Here is a 26,383-nt window from a genome sequence, read left to right as displayed (position 1 = left end):
TTAACGTTGAGGAAGAACAGCCTTTAAAACACCCACCCTAGGAATTACTGGGGCGGGAAGAGGATGCGAAGGAGGAGACAAAAAAACCCCCTCCGTAAGATGCGATTAAGGAAAAAAAACCCCAAACAGATGCGAAGCAATCTTGCCGGAGGAGGAGAAGAGAAAATCCACACCCCGGATTCCCTCGCTCCTTATTGGCCCGCCTCCGCCGCTGCCACCCCCGATCCCCGCCGCGCCTCCCGCCCGCGCCGCTCCCCGACGTGGGCTGGGCGAGCCATTCCTCCCGGAGGGACGCCGCCCCTGCGCCCGCCCGCCCCTTTTTCCCTGGCACTCCCAGTCAGGCGGCTGCGCTGTCACCCCGCCCAGGCGCCGCGGGGCCCTGAGGAGCCGGCCTGCCGGGCACTGATTGGAGAAGCCGCTTGACAACCGCAGCCAGGGCACTGCCGCCGCCACTACACAAGCCGGGCCGGGAAGGCGAGGAGCAGCTGGGCGCCGGCAGGCAGGCGGGCAGGGCCGCGTTGGCTGCTGGCGACGGGACCCTCTTCCCCTCCTTCCCTCCCTGCCACTACCCCGGTGGCGAGGCTCCGCTTGCCGCCATTTTGCGCGCCCCCGCCAGCCCCGGTCTCCCCTCGCCGCTTTGGGAGGGAGCCTCCCCTGAGGTGAGCCTCTGTCTCTTCCCTGAGGGATGGGCCCTACGGCTGCCCTGGCTTGGGTGGGTGGCGCCGCCTCCGCTGAGAGGGGAAAGAACCGGGTCGAAGGAGCGGGAGGGTGGGAAGGGATGCCCGGGGCCTGAGGGCAGGCCCCGAGTGAGTGCCCGTTCGGCGGGCACCCCTTGGAGGCGTTGGCAGGGCAAGGGCTTGGCGCTGCTGGTGGTGGCGGCGGCGGCGGGAGGGGCGAAGCGACAGCCTCCCTTGGGCTGCTTTGGTGCTGAATGAGCGAAAGGACCATTTTCTTTACCCCCCCCCCCAACTCATCCTGCTTTTTTGTCTCCCGTTGAGTCAGTGCATGCTTCATCGCCACGGCTGCCTCTCCTCACACTCCGCCGGCCTCGCGAGGGGAAAGTGTTGTATGCGTGTGCATTGCTGCTGAATTTTGTCCGTTGCCCATGGTTTTGTTGCATTTTGCTTCCCGTTCTCCGGCGAACGTCTCCTCCTCTCGTCCCCGCACCTCCCTCTTCTGCCTTTGTTATTGCAGCATTATTAGCAGGGCAAACCTCCCAGAACGGGTTAAGCACCTGCAAAGCTGCTCTCCCTAAGTAACCCAGATCTGTCCTGGGCACATAAGAGACATTGTTTGTTTGTTTGTCTGTGCTGTGCTTGGTGTGCTTGACAGGAGAGGATACCTGAAACAGGTTTGCAGTGTCACTGTCTGGAGGCAAAAAAGGAAAAAAGATGGGGTGCTTTTATAGCCTGTCTTACCTGCTCTGAGGTTTTTAATTGTGGGTTTTCCTGAGGAAGCATTCCAGTTTTGTGTCCTAAAGTCCCTGCTCCTGAGTAATTTCATTGCAAGGGATGGCCTTATTGTGTCACAGCACAGTAGCTTTTTCAGCGTGTTTTAGCAGGAAAAACTTGAGTGTCAAGTATCCAATTCCCTGTTACAATCCTTTGTTCACACAATTGAGCTGCAGTGAGGGAAGGGTGGGTTCCTGGATGCATGCATGCGCATGCTTCTTTTAGAATGTGTTTAGTTTAGTGACAATCCTGTGAGTGCACAAACAAATGGTGACAGTTATTGTGGATGCATTCTGAATAGAGGAATGCAAACTTGACAAAACATATTGGCAGCAGGCAGCTGCAGATGTTGCAGTGACTGTATACAATAGCTCGAGACAATAATGGAATACTTTGTTCTTTGAACAAAGAACAAATCAATTTGTTGACAACCTTAGTTTGAAGGATACCATGAACATAATAATGAATGCCTGTTACTTTTCTGGAGTACCATGTGTCTGTGGTATATTCTGGTTTGGAGACCTGAATAGCAATAGGTCACACATGAGAAAGGCTAAATAAATATAATATGCTGACATAACTGTTATGCTAGGGACCACTTCCTATTTCTATATGGTAATCTTTTGAATTGCCTTTTCTCCTCTTCATCTCCTGATTAATTGCTGTAATTAGTATGTTTTATCACTTTCCATTCTTGCTTTGCTCATCTATTTAATTTGATAATCTTTTAGACAAATAATAGTTGGAGAATAAATTATAGCACGTGAAAACAAGAGAATGCAAAGCCATTTGACAACAAAAATTATTCATTTTGGTATAAATGGGGCAACATAGATCATGATAATTATTTTAGCTTACCACTCTGTAAAGGTGCAAAGGCTGTGGCTTTTCAGTGCCCCATTGGTCAGTCACAGATAACTTCTGCACTTGGCTATTCTTGAAGCCTCCTCATGTGTTTTCTCTTTCACAAATATTTTCACAAAATTTTGGTGCCAAATAAATTTTCTAGGAGCCGCTTGAAAGTAAGAAGTGGAGATCCCAATGTAGGTGCCTGGCAAAAACATTCCTCTTCTCCCAGGCCTTTGGCTAATTATGCAATCTTTGGCCTATGAAGGACAGCATAGAAATTTTAATAATGATGATGATGATGAGAGTTTTATTCTTGCTGTTATGCTGCAGGCTCTTCCCACCCCACTTCTCCCATATAGGGTTTACTTGAAAGATGCCAGGCTGAAATCTATCTAGGAATCATAGCTAATATTCCCTTGAGGTTCCCCTCATTGTAGTACTTCCAAAGAAACCTTTCTGTCCTCTTCAGTAATCTTGACACCAGGATCAGTTTTCGAGACACTGGATTTTTGCATCTACTTCCTGTCTGCAGCACTGTTGCATTTTTATATCTTAGGTTCAATCCAGGCACTGTGGCACTACCAGAAAAGGTGTGCTAATTATGATAGAGCTACCATCTTCCTTTCATCCCTAGCATAATTTTGTACCACCTGACATGCATCCTTTTGGGCAGGCCAATAGACTACAGCTATGGAGCAGGAGGATGTGAAGCATTTGTTCTTTATTTATTGAATGGAGGTTTTGGTTGTTGCAATTAGAAGCAATTGTTTTCCCTTAGTAAGCCAAAGAGTTGAAAAACAGTTGGTCACTGAGTCCTTTTGGTCTGTCTTGGCCTGGCTTGAGTAATATTGTTAAAGCACAATCCTGCTAAAACAAAGTAATTCTACTTCTCCTTTTATTTCAGTATTCTAATTACAAAACAAAGGGCACTTTTTATCCATATTCAAAGTTATTGACCCTCAAATATGCCTCTTACTGAACAATAAGTAATACATGGACATAATGTAAATAAATCTACTGTATGACCTTTTAAAATTTAAATGCTGCCTTAATACCTATTTGCTACAAATACTTATCCTTATCCTTTGATTAAAAGGCTGTTAGGAGAGGCTAAATGTGGAATAATAAACCAGTGCCTTGGCCCCTAGGTGTCTGCCTGTCTTTGTGTGTTGCAGAAATTGTGCATTGTCAGGATGTGTTTTAAATAATAATAAATACTATGCCAAATGAATATTCAATTATTTGCATATTAATCTATTTTAGTTTTCTGTTGTATATTGAACTTCTGTTTACAATTACTTTACAATTACTTTACAATTACTGTGCTCTTTTGGGAGATAAATCATTACACAATAGCAACTAATTTTACAAATTATGGGCTTGAAGGACTGTCTCAAATTGAGGGTGACCTTAAGTACAGTTTGTTCCCTTTCTAAAGAAGATTGTAATTTCTTTATTAACACTTCAGTTTAACAATCAAAGAAATGAAAGGAACCAACAAGTGCTTCAGGCAGGCTTCAATACTAAACACACTAGAGATGGGACGTACCACAGTGGTACATTCTTTTGACACATACATAGGATTGTACTGTTGCTTCAAGGCAGAATTACCTGACAACTTGTGTTCTGCAATATGATCGTGTTAAAGCCACATTGCATCACACAGTTCATCTAGCTTGCTGAATAAATAGTACGAAGAGAGCCAAGCCACAAGCTACAGCGGAGGGAAGAAACTTAGTATTAGATATACTCCCAGTAATTTAGCTCTAAAGGCACTAAATTAGAATTAAAATATAATCTTAACATCTATAAAATACAGTTATTTGAGATTCAAGACAATGTTCAATTTATTACCTTAAAGCAGCCTTTAAGAAATAAATTGTTACTTGCGTACTAAGCCTTAAATCTTGTACTCACTTACCTGGAAGTAAGTCCCATCGAACTCTGTGGGATTTACTTCTAAGGCCCCATCTGCACTATGTATTTAAAGCAGAATTATTGATTGATTGATCGATTGATTGCATTTATATCCCACCTTTCCTCCAGCAAGCTCAAGGTGGCGTAAATAGTTCTTCTCCCCATTTGATCTTCACAACAACCGTGTGAGATAGGTTGAGCTGAGAGTGACTGGCCAAAGGTCACCCAGTGAGCTTTATGGCTGAGTGGAGATTTGAACCTTGGTTGTACAGGTCCTAGCCAGACATCCTAACCACTACACGACACTGGCTTTCTATTATATCACTATATCACTTTAAACAGCTGTGGCTTCCCCAAAAGCATCATGGGAAGTGTAGTTGCTGAGAGGGTGCTGAGAGGGAGATCCCCTATTTTGCTCCCCAAGCTACAATTCCAGTGTGGTTTAACAATCAGTCCCTCTTCCCAGGAAACTCTTGCAACTGTAGTTCTGTGAGGGGAATTGGGGCCTCCTAACAGCTCTCAGCACCCTTAAACTTTAGTTCTCAGGCTGCTTTGCAGGAAAGCATAACTGTTCAAAGTGGTTAGCTGTTTAAAACTGTCTATACTACTTTAGTGCAGTATAGTGTATTTGAGGTCTGAGTATACATGCATAAGATTGCACTGTAAATTTGGTAATGGCAAATAGTGAGAAGGTAGGAAGTTTTTCAGGTGGGAAAATCTCTCCACCTTTTCAGATGCTTATGGAAGGCCTGCAAGCGGGACCTGAGCACACCAGCATTCTCCTCACTTGTGATTTCCAGCAAGCTTTCCAGCAACTAGCCTTGATAGCCTTATCCTTCATAAATTTGTCCAATCCCCTTTTAAAGTCATCTAGTTTTGTGGACAAAGTGCAGCTGCAAAACAGAGGAGAGAAGTGGTTTCAAAAATAGGGCTGGGATGGTGAAAAGGAGGTTTAGTAGTTGCATAGGGTGGGAAGGGGAAGCTTTAGGGGGCTAATGTTGGGAAGTGCTGGTGGTGGGGTTGGACAGCAGAGCAAGCGTTGGGGCAGAGCCCTCCCAGCATGCATGCATCCATGTTTGATTATTGTCTTAATATTTTTAGCAATGTGCTCCTTGAATTTATTTTTCTTTTTGGTATCCCTTATGGTACGCTTGCATTTATTTTAGACCATTGTCTCATGCAATGATGGCAACGCTTGCTAGTCTACTTAGAAAAGGCTTAGTCAAGATTGCATGCAATGACAATTTAACTCTCACAGAGAAAGACGCTACTGAAGCAAAGCCTTAGTTATTTCCATCTGTGTCAATTGGTTGTCATAGCTGTCCAATATAAGCTGTTATCTGGAGTAAGGATATATGACTTACATTTCTGTAAACAATACTGGAATGTCTGAGTGGTGATACGCTATGGAAGCTTTGCTTTTTCTACAAATAATTAAATCAGAATTGGAAGAAAACCTGCAAATTCAAAATGTATATTAAAAAGAAAGGGATTCTAAATCCTTCAGTCATTCTGAAGTATTAGCCTTGGATCACTTTGGTGACGTTGTGTGCCATATGTGCTGACTGCTTGTGGCATACTGAGGAGCTTGAGCTGCATCTTTCAGATTTTCTGGATGGTGGTTTATCTCCCAGTGTGATAAAATCGCCTTTGCATATGCCTTATAGTCCCTGATATGAATGTATTGATGAACCAGTATTTTTATTAATTTTAGAGATGTGAAGACCTGGGGGGGGACTGGAAAAATGGGGGGAGGACAGGATTTTCTCTAATTTTTCTCTTGTTTATTCTGAGCCTATAAATCTCTAGTAACATTATAATTCCATTGACTAGTTACTTACAAAATGCTTCCACATATATAAGCTTATTTTCTTACTGGACTTACTTCTTTGGTAGAACTAAACTTTTTGTCAGTACAGGATTCCTACTGGTGTACCGACCTCCCCGCTGCACCAAGGATTCCCTGCCCGAGCTGCTTCAGGTCGTGGCGGATATGCTCCTGGAGACACCTAGCTTGGTTGTCCTGGGGGATTTTAACATCCATGCCGACACGACCTTACAAGGGGCTGCTCGGGACTTCGTGGAAAGCATGGCCTCTATGGGGCTGTCCCTGAATAAGTCTCGCCCAACTCATAGCCACGGACATGCCTTAGACTTGGTGTTTACCTCTACGGATGTTGGTGATCTGACATTAACTAAAAGCGAAACAAAAGAAGTGCCATGGTCCGATCACTTCCTGGGCTTTGCGGGGTGGTGAATGCCTCCCTCTGTGAGGGAGCCTTCCCAGACCCGCTGAAAGAGGCGGTCATTAAACCGCTTCTTAAAAAAACATCTTTAGACCTGGCCAATTTGGCCAACTATCGCCCAGTCTCAAATCTGCCATTCTTGGGCAAGGTGATTGAGCGGGTGGTTGCTGAACAACTCCAAGCACGCCTGGAGGAAACGGACCATTTGGATCCCTTCCAGTCGGGATTCAGGCCTCACCATGGGACTGAAACTGCCTTGGTCGCGCTGGTTGATGATCTCCGGCGGGCTAGGGACAAAGGTGAGAGCTGTTTCCTAGTTCTGCTGGATCTCTCAGCGGCCTTTGACACCATCGACCATAACATCCTTCTGGACCGTCTAGAGGGGCTGGGAGCTGGGGGCACTGTCATACAGTGGTTCCGCTCCTTCCTCCTGGGCCGTGTCCAGAAAGTTGTGGTAGGGGGTGAGTGTTCAGACCCCTGGGCTCTCACTTGTGGGGTGCCTCAGGGTTCTGTCCTCTCCCCCATGCTTTTTAATATCTATATGAAGCCGCTGGGAGAGATCATCAGGGGGTTTGGACTGGGTGTTCATCAGTATGCAGATGACACCCAGCTCTACCTCTCCTTTAAATCAGAACCAGTGAAGGCGGTGAAGGTCCTGTGTGAGTGCCTGGAGGCGGTTGGAGGTTCGATGGCGGCTAACAGATTGAGGTTGAATCCTGACAAGACAGAAGTACTGTTTTGGGGGGACAGGAGGCGGGCAGGTGTGGAGGATTCCCTGGTCCTGAATGGGGTAACTGTGCCCCTGAAGGACCAGGTGCGCAGCCTGGGAGTCATTTTGGACTCACAGCTGTCCATGGAGGCGCAGGTTAACTCTGTGTCCAGGGCAGCTGTGTACCAGCTCCACCTGGTACGCAGGCTAAGACCCTACCTCCCCGCGGACTGTCTCACCAGAGTGGTGCATGCTCTAGTTATCTCACGCTTGGACTACTGCAACGCGCTCTACGTGGGGCTACCTTTGAAGGTGACCCGGAAACTGCAATTAATCCAGAATGCGGCAGCTAGACTGGTGACTGGGAGTGGCCGCCGGGACCACATAACACCGGTTCTGAGAGATCTGCACTGGCTCCCAGTACGTTTCCGAGCACGATTCAAAGTGTTGGTGCTGACCTTTAAAGCCCTAAACGGCCTCGGTCCTGTATACCTGAAGGAGCGTCTCCACCCCCATCGTTCAGCCCGGACACTGAGATCCAGCGCCGAGGGCCTTCTGGCGGTTCCCTCATTGCGAGAAGTGAGGCTACAGGGAACCAGACAGAGGGCCTTCTCGGTAGTGGCGCCCGCCCTGTGGAACGCCCTCCCATCAGATGTCAAAGAGATAAAGAATTACCGTATTTTTCGCTCTATAACACGCACCTGACCATAACACGCACATTGTTTTTAGAGGAGGAAAACAAGGGAAAAAACATTCTGAATGAAACAGTGGATGTATCATTTTTGGGCTTCATGCTGTGGCCACAGACATGTGATCTGATGGTGAATTTGGGATGACCCAATGCAAAGATCCTGAGAATCCCTGTGGATCCATGCTCTGTAACCACGTTTTTGCACCATTGCAGCCCCAGGCAACAGTGGGTGCGTGATTTTTTTGGTGCAGGCTGTAGCCATGGACATGCTATGTGATCTGATGTTGAATTTGGGGTGACCCAATGCAAAGATCCTGAGAATCCCTGTGGATCTATGCTTTTTAACCACGTTTTTGCACCATTGCAGCCCCATGCAACAGTGGGTGCGTGATTTTGGGGGGGCAGGCTGTAGCCATGGACATGCTATGTGATCTGATGGTGAATTTGGGGTGACCCAATGCAAAGATCCTGAGAATCCCTGTGGATCTATGCTTTTTAACCACGTTTTTGCACCATTGCAGCCCCATGCAACAGTGGGTGCGTGATTTTGGGGGGGCAGGCTGTAGCCATGGACATGCTATGTGATCTGATGGTGAATTTGGGGTGACCCAATGCAAGGATCCTGAGAATCCCTGTGGATCCATGCTTTTTAACCACGTTTTTGCACCATTGCAGCCCCAGGCAACAGTGGGTGCGTGATTTTTTTGGTGCAGGCTGTAGCCATGGACATGCTATGTGATCTGATGGTGAATTTGGGGTGACCCAATGCAAAGATCCTGAGGATCCATGTGGATCCATGCTTTTTAACCACATTTTTGCACCATTGCAGCCCCAGGCAACAGTGGGTGCGTGATTTTGGGGGGGCAGGCTGTAGCCATGGACATGCTATGTGATCTGATGGTGAATTTGGGGTGACCCAATGCAAAGATCCTGAGGATCTATGCTTTGTAACCACATTTTAAGTGGGGAGGGAAGGAAAAACACAGAAGGGACAAGGAGCAGGAGAGTGGTGTGCAGAGAAGCAGCTGGCTAAGAATGCAGGAGAGGGGTAGGGAGGAAAGGAAGGCAAAAGTTTTCCCCCACCCAAGCCAGCCAGCCATATCTCTCTCTCTCTCTCTCTCTCTCTCTCTCTCTCTCTCTCTCTCTCTCCCTCCCTCCCTCCCTCCCTCCCTCCCCCCTCTCTCTCTCCCTTCCCCCCTCTCTCTCCCTCTCCCCCAGCAGCACCGGAGCTTGCCTGGAGGGGAGGGGCTTTCCCTGCTCTTTGTTCCGTTTCAGCAAACACAGCAAGGAAACAGAGAAGGGTGGGCAGTAAGACCCTGAGGCAGAATGCAGGAAAGCAGCCGCTTCCTCTTTTCAAGTTTCGCTTCTCTGTGCAGCGTGCAGCCCCGCGATTTGATTTTTGCTTGATTTTTCGGCTCCAGGGACCACACATTCGCTCTATAACACGCACAGACATTTCCCCTTCCTTTTTAGGAGAAAAAATCTGCGTGTTATAGAGCGAAATTTACGGTACCTGACATTCAGAAGACATCTTAAGGCAGCCCTGTTCAGGGAAGTTTTTAATATGTAATGCTGTACTGTTTTTAACACTGATTGGGAGCCGCCCAGAGTGGCTGGGGAAGCTCAGCCAGATGGGCGGTGTATAAATAATAAATTATTATTATTTATTATTATTAAAGGAATATAGTACCTATAGGAGATGTCTGTGTTTGGGTGCACATTGGAAAGTACAGTTAATTTGAATGTGCATGTCCTGATCCAAAACATAATGTGTGCGCAGAAGCCTGCTTCCTAACACAGTGGCGTAGCTTGGGGGGCATTGCCCTGGGTGCATTTTTTTGAGGGGGCACAACCAGGCACCCCCAATAGTTCTTTTATTGAGGGAAGCCATGCCCAGGCTGGCCTTTGGGGCTGGGGTGTGGGTGGCGGCAGCAGTTGCTCCACTCCCAAGTCAGGCTTGTTTTTCCTTTAGCATGCCAGGCATGTGGGGCTGCTGGGGTACTGTGGTAGGCTCCTTCTCCCTCTGCCCCCAGCATGCCCCATCCCTGAGTGCTTGTGCCCACCTGCCCTTGGTGCTGTGGGCTCACACAACACCACTGTCCTAACGTTTATCTCCAGGATCTTCTTATCTGGATCAGGGTACTGTAGTTTACTCTTTGTTACTTTTTTCTATCTTTATCCCAATTTTGATGCATGATAAAAACAATTGTGAGGCAAATACTAGGTCAATAAATGTTTGATACTGTATCTCCATCAGTATTAACATGACAAACATCCCAACTTCTGTTTTCCATCAAATTAAAAAACTTGGTCACTAGTACAGGACTTTTAAATAAAAGCTGTTAGTTTTTCCTTACCACTTAAAGCACTCATTACCAGCTTCTAATTCAAGGATTGAAAGCTATGATAAACAAAAATGATTGTTCCTTCCAAGGGAATATGATTGTGTGTTTAGGGCCAATTCACACTTCACTTTTCTGCTTGGCTTGTCCTATGATATACAGCTCATGGTTTGTCTGAGAGAGCTAAACCATGAACCTAAATTCAGATGACGCATAAAGACAAACCACAATCTCCTCCCCAAGAGGTGGCATGTGTGCTTGTTTGTGCTAAGCCATGGTCTTAGCATTACATGTAAACAGGAATGTTAATTCTCTGTTCCATATATAGCGAGGAGGATAACTTCTTAGACTGAGACTTCAATAGTAGCTATGTAACATCTGATGCGCCTTACTTCTAGTGCTTAGGCAAAGCTGGAAGGAGCACTGCAGTGTAATCTCCACAACATGTGCTACCTCTTTCAGCTTTTAAGCTCACAAGAAGCAGCACACACAGCAATATTAGTGCTGCAGCAGTGCTCTTTGCATCCTATATCAGGGTGGGGTGGATTCTGAGGTCCCCCATCTTCCGAGGGTTTTTTTGACAGTTGACTTAAGTTCAATAGAAGGGATCGGGAGTGCACTTTTTATTCTTCCTTTGCAGCCTGGCTTGAATTAAAATCAGGGATGTGAAGGATCTTTCATAGGGAAATGTGGCTCTCTGCAAATGAAGATCATTTATTTGCATCCTTAACTTGAATTCGGAGTGTATTCCAAATTCTTTCTTTGCATAAAAAAATCAGTACTTTCTGAATTTGATGCCTTTTCTTTCACTGTGCTGACTTGCTGATGGAAATACCGGTAATTTTTTGATGCTTGACCTTTCCTACGATGTTGGGAAAGAAAAGGTGGATGTGGTTTGCCCCAAATGGCCTGGTGAGCCAACATCTGAGTCCTGGCAGGCCTAATTAAGCTGGATTGGAGGTTCCCACCACTGTCTATTAGTTACTGTTATAGAACGGATGATTGCACCCTCCTTAAGGAAATTTAGAATATTGCCTTCTGCTAATTTCTAGTGAGCCTGTCTATAATAATCTTACTCTGGGTGAAAGAGAAGAAAGGGTTTATGCATCTTTGATTGTTGTGTAGAAGAGGGAATTCCAGCAGATTGAGTTTGTAATGCAAGGTTGAGAAAAGCTGCACTTGCTGAAATTTCGTCTTCTATACAACTTAGGGAAGGTATCAGTGCCTGTTCTACTTACATATTGGGAAGTGTGTAAGACATCTAATTTGTAAAAAGGTTTCTGTGGACACTCCCATTAAAGCTGTTGCTTAGTGTAAATCTACCCCCCTGGCAACGTATTGTATATCATACCACTTGTATAAATATTTAATAAAATTACTAACACAGGAGGTATGTTATCTGTACTACTCTAAACTGTAAAATTGAAATCTTGGGATCCTGTTTCACATGAGATGTATTTGTAGTCTCCCAATCCTAAGAAACTTAGTGGATAGCTAAACATGATTCCTGCAAATGAGGTTGTTAAATTATTTGATAAGTCATAGTCTCATTAAAAATACTACTAAAAAATCTGGGATCTTTTGAGATGGAGGAGGGGAGCGATTTTAGAGGCTGTGATAAAATATTATATAGTTTTTGAGATGGGGGAGGGGAGCGATTTTAGAGGCTGTGATAAAATATTATATAGTTTTTGTACTTACGATTGTCAATCAGTTTAGTTCCTCTGAGGTTCCCATCTATACAGAGAATATCTCCAAGGATCAAATGTCTGTCCCAAATGCATAATGGGAACTGAAACAATTATGATGAAATGTGAGCAGCTGCCTTCAAGAGGGAAAGACATCTCACTTGCCCAGAGTCTTTGTGGTTTCTCCTCCACATACACTGAGCAAAGAGTTGTTTTGTGTTCTGTGACTAACACCTTCTGTGGCCCAGCTGCTTCTTATTTTCTCTCTCCCTCTTTCCACCCCAAACCCCCCCATATATGTCAGCCAAGAGCATAGACTCTGATTTATGGGTGTGTATGTCAATATGTGATTCTTCTTATTCTAGCCTTCTGTGTCTTAAAATCTGTGGATTAGAGCCAGTCCTATTTAATGCAAAATCTCACTCCCTGGACAATTGATATTGTGCCTGGCGGGATCTTTTTGAGCTCACATTTGTTTCTGACAAAGACAGTGCATACTAGACAGGCCATGAAATGCTGCAAAACTTAAAATGCAACACAAACGAGGAAATGAAACATAACTACAGTACTAGAAAACAACTGACATACTAATTAACACATCCAGATTGACATGTGCACATCCCTGCATCATTGGTCTCAGTTGCAACTCTGCCTATGAGTTCTTACAATTGGGATTCTGAAGTTCTGGGTGGGAGAATGACATGGCTGTGACTAACAATGAATCATGGGAGTTGTCCTAGCACTGCAGAGCTGAAGGCAAGCACACTGTGACCCCAGTTTGCCAGAGGATTAAAGACTGCTGAAGACGCTATATTCCCTACTCTTCAGGTAGAACATAATGGAAGGAGGGAAGACCAGGCACACTCCCTCGATTTGCCAGTGAAGGAGCAGCAGCAGGGAGTTTGTCAGGGTGGGGAAATGGCTACAACTGCAGAATTAAAGAGAAGTATACTCTGGCCCCATCCATCTGCTAGTGGAGAAGTAGCTTCTCCAATACTTCCTTTCAGCTTACCCTTTGATCCCTTTTCTCTAGATCGGTCTTCAGCCTTAAGCAAAATATACATTCTTCTTGTAATACTGTGCAGTCCTTTCAAACATGAAGAATTATTTGTGATTACAGAGATTCAGTACTTGTATTGTATTGCTCAGTACCTATTAACAGTATGTTTGCTGGGCTAGATATCCTGTTTAAACCATGGAAAGAATAATCATGAAGACTATGAAGTAGAATAGTACAAATGCCAAGGATGAAATCCTCATGTTTGGCATACCATGAGCATTACCTCTCACTATCATTTTACAAACACTGACTCTATGGAGTGATTCCTCCTTAGGGACAATCTCTGTAGATGAAATACATAATAGTGACTTTTTATGAACACACTTGGGAATACTTCACACAAGACTCTTTTCCTACACAGATACAATTTCCATGTAGGAAATCATGTCGTAAGTGACAAATGCACATGTTTGTGTTTATGTGGAGTGGAAAGTGACAGCTAATCACCATTTTTATGTGACTTTATTATGGGAAGAACGAAAATTTCTGTATACAGAGGTTTAGGACTGTATCAAGTGCTGGGCAAAGGAACTTGTAAAACATTTATTCAAACAGAATTTTAAATGAGAGATTTGAAACCTTACTGTTAGAACACAAATTACTAAGTTTCAAATACAGATTCATATACAGTTGACAGATACACACAGTTCATTAAGCAAATTGTAAATGAAAACAGTATGCATATTAATACTTGGCATACTAGTTTATATCCTGTCAAGTGGTAAGGGGATGTGTGGTCAAAATGGTCATTTTGTATTACTCGGTGTAAGATTTAAATCTGTATTCCATTCTTGAGACAAGTAACTGAGAAGCAGCTACAAATCTAAAAAAATGAATAAATACAATGATTTTTACTCCTTCCTTTAACCTTCTGCAGGAACTTAAAAAGAAAAAGTCTTGTACATAGTTTATAATAAAATAATATTCAAAAGAAAGTGAATGTTGCAGCAGCCACTGAAAATCCCCCCTTTCTCTTTTTTGTTTCATTTTGTTTGTGCATAATGCACAGATGGTATTTTTGATAGTGCACACTTACTTGATCTTTGGATTTGATTTGGAGCATACGATAGGAAAGGCCAAATCACATGAAGTCTATATTAAGTAATGTTTTTGCCTGGATCTTAAAGATTAATTTGCTAAAACAAAAACGTAGGCAGAAATACTCCATAGCATGCAAGTGGCACTTTGATAAAATGCAGGTAGCAGTTTGCTAGATCGTTAGGTTATTCAATCATGCTGATAATTCATGGTAAAATTAACAATTATTTTTGCTTAATAATATTAATAATTCTAAAGTAGATTACTGTTATGGGGTTCCCCCCAATGTAACCAACAAAATGTCCACTTTCTGAATAGCCAGGCACTCTGCTTTAACGCATATTGAGTTTTTTTCTAAAGGAGCTATTGTTCAAATGTTCTTTATGCTACTAAATGCTTGTAAACTGAAACATAGTTAATAATAATAATAATAATAATAATAATAATAATAATAATTTTTTATTTATACCCCGCCCTCCCCAGCCAAGGCCGGGCTCAGAGCGGCTTACAAGCAATAATAAAAACAAGATGAATGATTACAACTTAAAAACAAAAATAAAATACAACATTAAAATAATGGAACATTAAAATATTAAAATGTAGCCTCATCGCAGGAGGAGAAGGAAAAGAAAAAAGAGAGAGGGAGGGAATCAAATTGGCTCCAAGCCAAAGGCCAGGCGGAACAACTCTGTCTTACAGGCCCTGCGGAAAGAAATCAGATCCTGCAGGGCCCTGGTCTCATGAGGCAGAGCGTTCCACCAGGCCGGAGCCAGAGTTGAAAAGGCCCTGGCTCTGGATGAAGCCAATCTAACTTCTTTAGGGCCTGGGACCACTAGGGTGTTGTTATTTATGGACCTTGAGGCTCTCTGTGGGGCATACCAGGAGAGGCGGTCCCGTAGGTACGAGGGTCCTAGGCCATGAAGGGCTTTAAAGGTCAAAAGCAGCACCTTAAATCTGACCCTGTACTCCACCGGGAGCCAGTGCAGCTTGAAAAGCACTGGGTGAATATGCTCCCATGGCAGAGACCCCGTGAGGAGCCTCACTGCAGCATTCTGTACCCGCTGGAGTTTCTGGGACAGCTTAAGTAAAACATAATCTTCCCTTGATATTTGTAGCCCTCTGTATGAAGCTGAACTGCTAGCTGTGCAATTGGGCCAAATTATTAGTGATGCTACAATGAGCTGCATGAACTTTAGTGGTTAAGCATTCTACCAAGCTTTAGCATGTTTCATGTACACAAAGAAGAAAATGCATTTGATGGTGTCTGTTTGCTAACAAGATGCAGGTCAATCCCAATTTTATATGTAGCTTTTTCTTCTTCTTTCCAGTCTTTCACAATGACGGCAGAAGAGACAGTGAATGTAAAAGAAGCTGAAATAGTCAAGCTAATACTGGATTTTTTGAATTCAAGAAAACTTCATATCAGTATGTTGGCTCTGGAGAAAGAAAGTGGAGTAATTAATGGACTGTTCTCAGATGATATGCTTTTCTTAAGGTAAAAATAATTATCATAATATTAAGGAGACTGTTTAAACAAAGCTCACATTTTTGTTGCTGTTGTTTAAACTCACATCCATGCCTTTAAAATGCTTTGATCCATCTTGGGCTTTACAGTATCTTGACTGACTAGTTATCCATTTCTGTATGTGTACTGAATAAAATTTATCCATAACCCCTTTTAAGCACTTGGCTGCAAGACATGCCAAGTGTAATGCTATACCTATAAGTATCTGAAACATGCATAATTACATTATTAGATTATTGTCAGTTTACATTTTTGAGCCACCCATCTTTTACCAGATAATACTGTTCATCACAAGGCAATACAAATTATATTGCATCCAGTTGTGACTTTTAGTCCTTTGAACCAGCGGACACCTCTGCTAACAGAAAGAGGAGGGTGACAATTTTCTGACTTCCTGTAAAAGGGTTTTACCTTTTTCTATTTAAATTAGTAAATAATCTTCTTAACTACTTTGTAAAGCTGATTGGTCAGCTGCTGTAGTTGAGCGAAGGGATGTTTTGGTTAGCTTAAAAACTAAATTGAAAGTCCAGCAGAATTCAATAGATCTCAATCTCTCTCTCTCTCTCTCTCTCTCTCTCTCTCTCTCTCTCTTAAAAGACAGTTGATCCTTGATGGTCAGTGGGATGAGGTTCTTCAGTTCATCCAACCTTTGGAGTGCATGGACAAATTTGATAAGAAAAGGTAAATTTATAGTAATTTTTCAATACCATGGCAATCCCATTTATGCAACACAACAATTAAACATGCACTCAGCCTTCATACAGTTTCAGAACTGTTGCAGTGTCTATATCTGCATTGCATTCTTCCTTACAAGCTTTTCTCAGTTAACTCTATAAGAATAACACATTTTCATCACAGCTCTCACTAAAATTCCATTATACAAGTAGAAACAAAATAGCAGTGTTTGGATAAGCTCTCATAGTTAGGATTTGGGATAACAAAGGAACGATTAGAGAACGTTTTTTGTGCAGTGGGCTAGATCCTTATCTGTCCCTACCCGCATGGGCCAACTTTGACAGGTGAGCAGGAGAACCAACTTGTCAATTCACCTACTGCCATGATGATGATTGACAGCTGTCTTGGTTCACCCACCTGTCAAAGTCTGTTGCTCAGTGCTTCCTAGGCTTCCAACAGCCAGCTGGTTGTTAGGTGCTGGGGAACAGTAGCACAAGGGGCTTTGTTAGCTGTATACTCAGCTTCAGATGCACTGAGTACAGGCTTCAGCCCTGTTTTCTGCAGGCATCAGCTGTGCAGCCAAGCTCTCCTCCCCATGGGGAACTGAGTTGCACAGTTGATCTGGCAGGCTTGAATTCAGCTGATGGGCTGTGGATTCAACTCTGCTTTCTGCAGGGATTGGCTACATCATCAAGCTCCCCATGAAGAACTCTGTTACACAACCAATCCAGCCACATCTCTGCCTGCCATATGCCTGTTGTCACATATGAAGGAAGACTTGACTTGAGGGAAACATGGGGCTGTCCCAACATGTCACTGGCCCATGGCACATGGGAGGCCACACTCTGGATTTTGTTTTCTCGACTGGGCAGGAACAGGGTGATTTGAAGGTGGGGGATATTGACATCAGTCCCTTGTCATGGTCAGATCACTTCCTGTTGAGATTTAGGCTGTCAGCACCTTTTCCCCTCCACAGAGGCAGGGAACCTATTAAGAAGGTCCGCCCTCGAAGGCTGATGGATCCAGTGGGATTCCAAACGGCTCTGGGAGGTTTTCCGGCTGAGATGACTGGTGCCCCTGTCAAAGCCCTGTCTGACCTCTGGAACACCTAGATGGCTCAGGCTATTGACATGATCGCCCCTGAGTGCCCTCTCCCACTTCATGGAGCCCATTTGGCCCCCTGGTATACTTAAGATCTTAGGGCGAGGAAACAAAGCTGGGAGACAGCTTGAACACAAGTGGAGGAAAGATACGAATGAATGCAACCGAACACTGGTAAGGGCTCATTATCGAGCCGACCTAGTGGCAGTGAAGGTAGCAAAGAAGGCATATTTGCTGACTCCACTGCATCCTCATTATGTCACCCAGCAGAGCTTTTTCAGGTTTTATGGGGCCTTTTACAGGCTGCCCCAAAGGAGGTGATAGATCCCACGGCAGCTGTGACTTGTTTGCAAAGCATTTTGAGGATAAAATCGCTTGCATCCACCCAGACCTTGACTCTGCTGTTATAGCAGATGAATCTCAAGGGGTGTCCAGAGCACAGTATAGTCCTGTTGTGTTGGATGAGTTTCAGTTGGTAAGGTTCGAGGATGTGAACAAGGTGCTCGGATCAGTCAGGGCAACCACTTGCACTCTAGACCTTTGCCACTCTTGGCTGATAAAAACCAGCAGGGAGGGAACAGCTGGCTGGGCCAGGGATGTGATCAGTACTTCTTTACAAGAGGAGGTGTTCCCTGCCTGTTTGAAGGAGGCAGTGGTAAAACCACTCCTTTAAGTTTTCCAAATCCAGGGAAGGTTTCTAACTAACTGCCAGTCAGTTGCTAATTTCCCTTTCCTGAGCAAGGTTCTGGAGTAAGTGGTCGCAACCCAGATCCAGGTGCTTTTTGGAAGAAACTGATTTTCTGGATCCATTTCTCCATTTCAATCGGGGTTTAGGCCTGGTTTTGGCACAGAAACTGCTTTGGTCGCCCTGTATGATGACCTCTGTCGAGAGAGAGACATGGGAAACATGTCCCTGTTAATTCTTCTCAACCTCTCAGCGACTTTCAATACCATTGATTACGGTATCCTTCTGGAGTGACTGTCCAAACTAGGAGTTGGTGGCACCACTTTGCAGTGGTTCCAGTCCTACTTGGATGGTCTTTCCCGTGGGTGTTGCTTGGGGAATGCTTTTCAGCCCTGTGAAATCTTCAATGTAGGGTTCCGCAGGGCTCAATCCTATCCCCACATTGTTTAACATCTACATGAAACCGCTGGGTGGGATTATCCAGAGGTTCGGAGTACGTTGTCAGCAGTATGCTGATGACACTCAGCTCTGTTTCTCCTTTACATCTGCAGGTGAGGCAGTGGAAGTGCTGGACCAGTGTCTTGCCTCGGTAATGGACTGGATGAGAGCCAACAAACTGAAACTCAATCCAGATAAGACTGAGGCACTATTAGTGGGTGGTTCCCTAGACCGGATGGGTGGGAGATCACCTGCTCTTGATGGGATTACACTTCCTCTGAAGCAGCAGGTTTGTAGCTCCAGGGGTACTCCTGGATTCTTTGCTGTCGCTCAAGGCTCAAGGCTCAGGTGGCCTCTGGCCCAGAGTGCCTTCAGCTTCAGCTGGTGGCCCAGCTACACCCCTATCTGGACAGGGATAGCCTAACTACTATTGTCTATGCTCTGGTAACCTCAGGGTTAGATTACTGAAATGCATTATAGGCAGGGCTGCCTCTGAAGACGGTTCAGAAACTTCAGCTAGTGCAGTATTCCGCGGCCAGGTTGCTCACCGGAGCAAGACGGTTTGAGCATATTACACTGATCCTGGTCTGACTGCACTGGCTACCAATTAGTTTTCAGGCCCAAATCAAAGTGCTGCTTTTTACCTATAAATCCTTAAACAGCTCAGGACCACAGTATCACAAGGACTTTCCGTATGAACCTATCCGGACTCTGAGATCATCTTCTGAGGCCCTTCTTTGTGTGCCTCCTCCTCGAGAGGTCCGGAGGGTGACAACACGACAATGGGCCTTCTCTGCAGTGGCTCCCTATCTGTGGAATGCTCTCCCAGGGAAGTTTGCCTGGCGCCTTCATTATACACCTTTAGGCATTAGGCAAAAACATTCCTTTTTAACCAGGTCTTTGGCTGATTTGATTAACATCCTATGCCCTTTTAAAATGTGGGGGTTTTTTGGAAGGGGGGTTATTGGGCTGTTGTTTTTATTTTGATTATTTATTTCGTGGTTTCATATTTTGATTTTGTTCTGTGAACCGCCCTGAGACCTCCAGGAATAGGGCAGTATATAAATTTTAATAACAACAACAACAACAACAACAACAACAACAACAACAACAACAACAGCCTTGTGGACCAGATTGAAACCAATGCATGCCTAAACCTTCCCCAACCCAGTGTTAGAACATTATCTTCCAAAATTTCCGGAACAGCAGTCCCAGTTAACTGCTATAATTTTGTACCAAAGTTCACATTAATTTACACTGTTACATCAGTTGTATTTCTGTTTTCTCGTGCATAGGTTTCGCTATATCATACTGCAGCAGAAGTTTCTAGAAGCCTTATGTGTAAACAATGCAATGTCTGCAGAGGATGAGCCTCAACATGTAAGCCTTGTGATCTAATCACAGCACTCTAGCTAAACTTATAAAATTCAAATGCATTCTGCTTTTTAGAAGGCAATCAAGTTTTTCTTAAAGTTCGTTTTCAAGTCTTACATTTTTGTTTTAAGAACTATAATGCAAGGATATCTGTGTAGAAAGTAAAAACTGAAGATCACTTGATACAGTGATTCACAACCCATTATCGTGGGGCTGAACTGTGCCTTGTAAAATTAAGGTGCCTAGGTGAATAAATCTGGTGCTGAATGCAAGTTGGAATAGGGGGAAAAGTGACCTAGGTATCAAACCTTAACCAATGTTTAAAGAAACTGCACTTATACCAAGATGTCTTAAACTTGACCTAGGAAACTATCTAGAAAACAAATTGTGCCAGCTCTAGACATCATAGAAAAATGTTTGGTTGAACAACATTTTATTGGTCACACAAGTTGAAGTTGTAATTTCATATGCGGGGAAAGATGACACTCATAAAACTGCAATTGATTATTAATAGGTGAATAGCAAAGTAATTTATCTGCCTGTATCTTTGTGCAGCTATTTATAATACAAAACATTATTTTAGCCTTAAATAGGGGTAATCTCTTTTTTCAGTTGGAATTTACAATGAAAGAGGCTGTACAGTGCCTACATGCTCTGGAAGAATATTGTCCTTCTAAAGAAGACTATAGCAAACTGTGTTTACTTCTCACATTGCCTCGTCTGACCAACCATGCAGAATTCAAAGACTGGAACCCAAGCACCGCACGAGTTCACTGTTTTGAAGAAGCTTGCGTCATGGTAGCTGAGTTCATTCCTGCTGATAGAAAACTAAGTGAGGCTGGCTTTAAAGCAAGCAACAATCGTTTGTTTCAGCTTGTGATGAAGGGGCTATTGTATGAATGTTGTGTGGAGTTTTGTCAGAGTAAAGCAACAGGAGAAGAAATTACGGAGAGTGAAGTGTTGCTCGGCATTGACCTTTTATGTGGTAATGGGTGTGATGACTTGGACCTTAGTTTGTTGTCGTGGCTTCAGAATCTGCCCTCTACTATTTTTTCTTGTGCTTTTGAACAAAAGATGCTGAATATTCATGTTGATAAACTCCTAAAACCTACAAAAGCCGCCTATGCTGACCTTTTGACTCCCCTCATCAGTAAACTTTCTCCTTACCCCTCCTCACCCATGAGGAGGCCTCAGTCTGCTGATGCTTACATGACGCGTTCCTTGAACCCTGCCTTGGATGGACTCTCCTGTGGATTGACAATTAATGAAAAACGCATCACAGATCTTGGGACAAAAACATCTCCCATGTCTCATTCCTTCGCTAACTTCCATTACCCAGGAGTACAGAATCTTACTCGAAGTCTAATGTTAGAGAATACAGATTGCCACAGTATTTACGAAGAGTCACCTGAGCGGTAAGTTGCCCTTTACCACACTAAGGCTGCATCTACACTGATCTAAAAAAATGCTAAGAAAAGAAAAAGTTGTATAGCTCTCAATGCAGTTTTTCATTGGCTGCTATACAGTGCCTCCTGGTGTCACATGTATATAATGCATTTATAACATTATAACCCACTAGTATAGATTAGACCTTAGTTACAGTAAGAAACTGGTTCTTGAACCTGCTCTGCAATACAATGCATTAAGGTCTCCATTTTCTTACACATTTGTCTTAACTTCTAATGCAGGGGTGGCTAACCTTTTTTGGTCTAAAGTCTGCATTCATCTTCAGACAACTCTGGGCTTCAAACCAGCAGAGGATGTGTCAAAAAGTGGATATGGCTGCTTCTCTTTCTCTCTGTTTTTTTTGTTTTTTTTATATGTTTTGACTGCGTCAGACCAACACGGCTACGTACCTGAATGTTGATGAGTGTTTATTTTGGTTTTATTGGTGTATAAATAGTATTGACATACGTGAGATGGGATGAGGTCATAGGATGAGGTCAATATAGAAGAGATGATAATAGATTCCTGAGGATACCAGAGGAGAAAAGCACAGGAAGAACTCTTTCATGTGGAGTGAATGGTTAGGACGGAAGAGAATTGGCTAAAGCCAGACTCATGGAGGCCTAGGTCATGAAAGGAGGAAAGTAGATAGACTAAGATATACTAGATTTAGGTAGCTGTGTTGGTCTGATGCAGTTGAAAAAAAATAAAAAATTGTCCAGTAGCACCTTCGAGACCAACTAAATTTGTTCTGGGTACAGTGGTACCTCGGGTTAAGAACTTAATTCATTCTGGAGGTCTGTTCTTAACCTGAAACTGTTCTTAACTGAGGTACCACTTTAGGTAATAGGGCCCGCCGCACTGCTGCCGCACGATTTCTGTTCTCATCCTGAAACAAAGTTCTTAACCTGAGGTAGTATTTTTTTGGGTTAGCGGAGTCTGTAACCTGAAGCGTCTGTAACCCGAGGTACCACTGTATAAGCTTTCATGTGCATGCACACTTCTAAGATGAAACTGTTTGTTATTTAGGTGCTGCCAAAACTTCCTGAGGCTGTTTTGTTCTGTTTTATGATATATTTATTTGTGTTTTTAATAGTGTTAAAATCAGGGCTGACACATGCTGATGCTACTGAACAGATGGCTGAGTCTCTTAAACGATCTCTGCCAATTTTTCTGTAGGCATGTTAGAATCTAGTTGGGACTTTTGTGGTCCACTTAAAAATAGAGTGTATCAGCATTATTGGTAATCTATATGTTGTGCCTTGATGGGTCATCTTCAGTTGCTGATACTTCTTTTGTCTTAAAGGATCTTCACATCACTTTTCTAGCCCTAGTGGGACACTTCACTTAGTGCTTGCCCACACTTCGCTTGTCCCACACTATGATGGGATAGTGAGCTGCTTGTGCGTAAAAGCTTGATCCCTCTGGGGTTTGGCTGGTCATCCAAACCGAGGCACTAACGGAGCCCCCAAAGCATGACTCCGTCAGTCGCTGGTAGAATCTGACAGTGGGCGTCTACGGAATTTACGCCAACATAAAAGCTGTTTGACGGACATGCGCCTTCGTGACTCTCTGCGTGACAGTTTCCGGCGAAGGGTGGGAGTTCCTAACGGGGGTCTAGTTACCTCTTCGCTATTCTCACTAGAAGTATCCCAGAGCCTCCCCTCCGCTGTGACTCCTGCACTCCCCCTGCTGGTTCCTTCCTCTGCTGCAGATTCTCTCCTATTCTCCTGGAGCCTGTCCACCACCTGTCCCTCCGATGGCAGTTCCCTGACACACACCTAGAAAACATAGGTCTGATTAGTTTTCTGCTTTCCCCCACAAAAATCGATTCTTTACTTCTGAATCGGAGCAAGCATCAATCCATGTGTAAACTGAATGACTTTTGCTCCGATTAATTGGTAGAGTGGGTTTTCAGGGAGAAAGCATCAGGACAAGTGGAAGTATGGACAAGCCTTACTTTCTGTTAGTACCCTCTGGACCTCTCACAATAACATTTGCTCCTGCACTAGATTGTTCATCTTCTTTGAGAGATATTACTTCCCTTAGTTTGCTATGGGTCTTGAGCCACGTGGCAAACTCCAATTCCCTCTGCTATTTTCAGGGGAACACATTTTGCCAGTTGTTGTCTTGAGGGATAGTAAAGCTCAGTTCCTACCCCCCCCTATACTTTTACTTTTTAAAGTCTGGAATGTTAAAACATTTTAGATATGTCACTTTCTTTGTCACCCAGCTGTTCTGTGAGACCAGCAAAGGACTGTGAGCATGGAGGGAAATGTTGCTATCATAGTTGTGGAAAGATTTTTTTTCTGGCCTAAGTTTGGGAAATGGTTAGCATGTATATATCTGTATATATAAGATGTATTTTCAAAATGTTTTAACATAAAAGAAAATTTAAACCCTTTTTCCTGGTCTCTGTATCCATGAAAGATGTGACACGCCAATGGATCCCCAGCCTTTGTCAGGCAGTGAGACTGTGTGCCAGAACTCAGTTCCAGAAAAAGAGCCAGCAAATGGAACACAGAATCAAGGACCAGCCAAGCAAGAAAAAAATGAGGTAATGGAAAAATTTTGCTTCCACCTAATAAAGGGCCTTTTAATTTTCCTGCTTTGATTGGTAATGACAAAATGCGTACTGTAGTGTTCTTTTCGGCAGCTCATATACAATGCGTACTGTAGTGGGAACTCCTGTGCAACGTTATTTTTTTAAAGCTTGCTTTTCTATAGCAAGCATGCTTGCTGTGCATTCTGCATACTTAATTTTTGATTCATCTAAAAAGTGTGTGAATGTGTCCCTCTGTAAGATACTCTACTGGTTGCCATATAAATGTAAAAAGGGGTCTGTGGGGTCCCAAATATATTTATGCAGCAATTTTATTTCATGGCATGCAGTCCCAGTATTTAGAAGTAGATTTGTGTGGATGTTTTTATTATGATTATTATTTTTAATTTATTTTTATTCAATATTTTATTGATTTACAGTAGTGTATGTCTTGTCTCTTATTATTTCTTTTTAAAAAATTTATTTTGTGTGGATGTTTTGATGTTTTTGCTTACGCACTCTCTCCAGGGTATATAGAAGAAAATGTCATTATGGGGGAAACCATTCCCACAATTTATAACACAGTGGATAGGATTAGGGGGAGAATAATGCTTTGCAACCCACTCCGTGTCATTTCAGACCTGTGCATCTGTTCCAAAGTCTCCCATGAGGGTTGGGGAGGGGTTATAGTGAGAAGGGGATCAATGAAAATCTCTGCTCACAAAGGTGCATCTGCTGCTTTAGCCAATTTTATCCCTTCTGCTGAAATGACCCTTGAGCTCTTCCTCACACTGTTCCAGAGGGACCACCATAGTCAGGAGTAGCTTTTCAGGAGCTGCAGTCATGGTGTAGGAAGAATTAAGAAACCTCCAATTCTTGATCCAGTCCATTGTGATAAAACTTCTACAGAAGTTCAGTCCTCCACTGAAATCCAGAAAACATCTCTTCCTTAGAAACTCAGTACTGCTATTTTAAAAATTCCTGCTCTTTTATGAGGGCTGAGATGCGGCACAGCACAGGAGGGATGTCTTCCTCTTCAGTCTTCTTTTTAAAGCCAGCCAACCAATGGGGAGCAGGGAGCCACAGAACCAGACAAAGCATGCAATTTGCCTCCATGCTCCAAAGCTAGTTCTGTTTTGGAACTACTTAGCATTAGGAAAGGGGTCATCAAACTTTTTCAGCAGGGGGCCTCAGACCTTGTGGGGGGGGGCAGACTATATTTTGAAAGGGGGGGAAATGAACGAATTCCTATGCCCCACAAATAACCCAGAGATGCATTTTAAATAAAAGCACACATTCTACTCATGTAAAAACACCAGGCAGGCCCCACAAATAACCCAGAGATACATTTTAAATAAAAGGACACATACTACTCATGTAAAAACACGCTGATTCCCGGACCGTCCACGGGCCGGATTTAGAAGGCAATCAGGCCGGATCCGGCCCCTGGGCCTTAGTTTGCCTACCCATGCATTAGGACTTCGTGCCTGTTGTTTGTTGAAGCTTGCCTGCTCACAGTACAGAATGAGATAAAAGTTGTGACTGTGGCATATAAGCAGACCTGCCATTAATTTGGGAAAGTATATAGGACAACATGTGTTCTTGGTATGCTGGGTGAGGTTGCAATGTTCTTTGTAACATGCTTGCAAAATGTTTCTTCCCACTCCATTCAGTATCTACCTTTACGAAGCAATAAATTTTAAAACTTGATTGCTTTGATCAAAATTTTTGAGCTGGCAAGTGAACACAAAGTATGTGGCAGCAGCAAATGTAGAAATGTGTTTCCTTTGTTGTCTAGTCATGGGAGATTTCCATTTAAAATCAAATTATGCATTCTAGAATTTTGTTCATGATTTTCCAAGCCTTTATGTTATGTTGTTTTCTTTTTAAAAAACACTTTCAGTAAGTTTACAGGCGTGTCTTCGTGTTTTCCAGGTGAGGTAAAAGACAGAATGAGCATACACCACCAAATGTTTAATGCTATGTTACACTTAAGTAAAGAGCTGTTGCTTTTTTTCTGCCTCTGGTAATGTAAAATTTTATTGGTGTGGTGATAAAGAACTGTAATGAGAATGATGATTTTATTTATGTCCGATCTTGTTTAGCTTCGTGATTCAACAGACCAATTTCAGGAATATTACCGACAGCGATTACGATACCAGCAGCACTTAGAACAGAAGGAGCAACAGCGACAACTATATCAGCAAATGTTATTAGAAGGAGGGGTAAACCAGGAGGATGGTTCAGATGCACAGCAAAATCTTACAGAGCAGTTTCTTAACAGGTTGGTATGATATCTTTGTGGTTTTCAGGTTATGATTTGTTCAATAGCAAAGACTACAATCTTAGCCTTACTCTAGAGTCAATGGAATTTACTTTGAAATAAATGCTGACAGTCACTAAAAAGAATATTTTCAAATCTGATTATAGTTTTCAGTATAATTTTCTTATAAAATGACTTTCACAGTAAGTTCCCCAGCATCTGCTGATAGGATGTGATGACGTTCTTTTTGTATTAATTTGATGCCTTTCTTAAGTCTTATTAACCAAATACCATATTGGTGACAACATTACATTGAATGTAATAGTAATTATGCTTTCATAGC

At 43.3% G+C, this 26,383-nt stretch overlaps 1 protein-coding gene across 4 annotated transcripts in view; it reads left to right on the top strand.

Moving 5' to 3' along the window:
* Nucleotides 1–231: 231 nt before the first annotated feature.
* WDR47 (WD repeat domain 47) overlaps nucleotides 232–26,383 on the top strand; it is a 39,518-nt gene continuing 13,366 nt past the window's right edge. For 2 of the 4 annotated variants that reach the window (XM_083745838.1, XM_083745837.1), the window contains exons 1-8: nucleotides 334–659; nucleotides 15,320–15,486; nucleotides 16,114–16,197; nucleotides 18,529–18,566; nucleotides 19,711–19,795; nucleotides 20,402–21,204; nucleotides 23,666–23,792; nucleotides 25,883–26,061. In XM_083745838.1, coding sequence (XP_083601964.1) covers nucleotides 19,769–19,795; nucleotides 20,402–21,204; nucleotides 23,666–23,792; nucleotides 25,883–26,061 — 1,136 coding nt within the window. In that variant the 5' untranslated portion in view covers nucleotides 334–659; nucleotides 15,320–15,486; nucleotides 16,114–16,197; nucleotides 18,529–18,566; nucleotides 19,711–19,768. Of the gene's footprint in view, nucleotides 660–15,319; nucleotides 15,487–16,113; nucleotides 16,198–18,528; nucleotides 18,567–19,710; nucleotides 19,796–20,401; nucleotides 21,205–23,665; nucleotides 23,793–25,882; nucleotides 26,062–26,383 lie in introns of all 4 variants that reach the window. The other 2 variants (XM_083745836.1, XM_083745835.1) reach the window with 2 other exon arrangements.

The sequence above is a fragment of the Podarcis gaigeae genome (assembly GCF_964106915.1).
Source record: "Podarcis gaigeae genome assembly, chromosome: 6".
Taxonomy (NCBI): domain Eukaryota; kingdom Metazoa; phylum Chordata; class Lepidosauria; order Squamata; family Lacertidae; genus Podarcis; species Podarcis gaigeae.
This window is presented reverse-complemented; position numbering and strand designations above follow the sequence as displayed.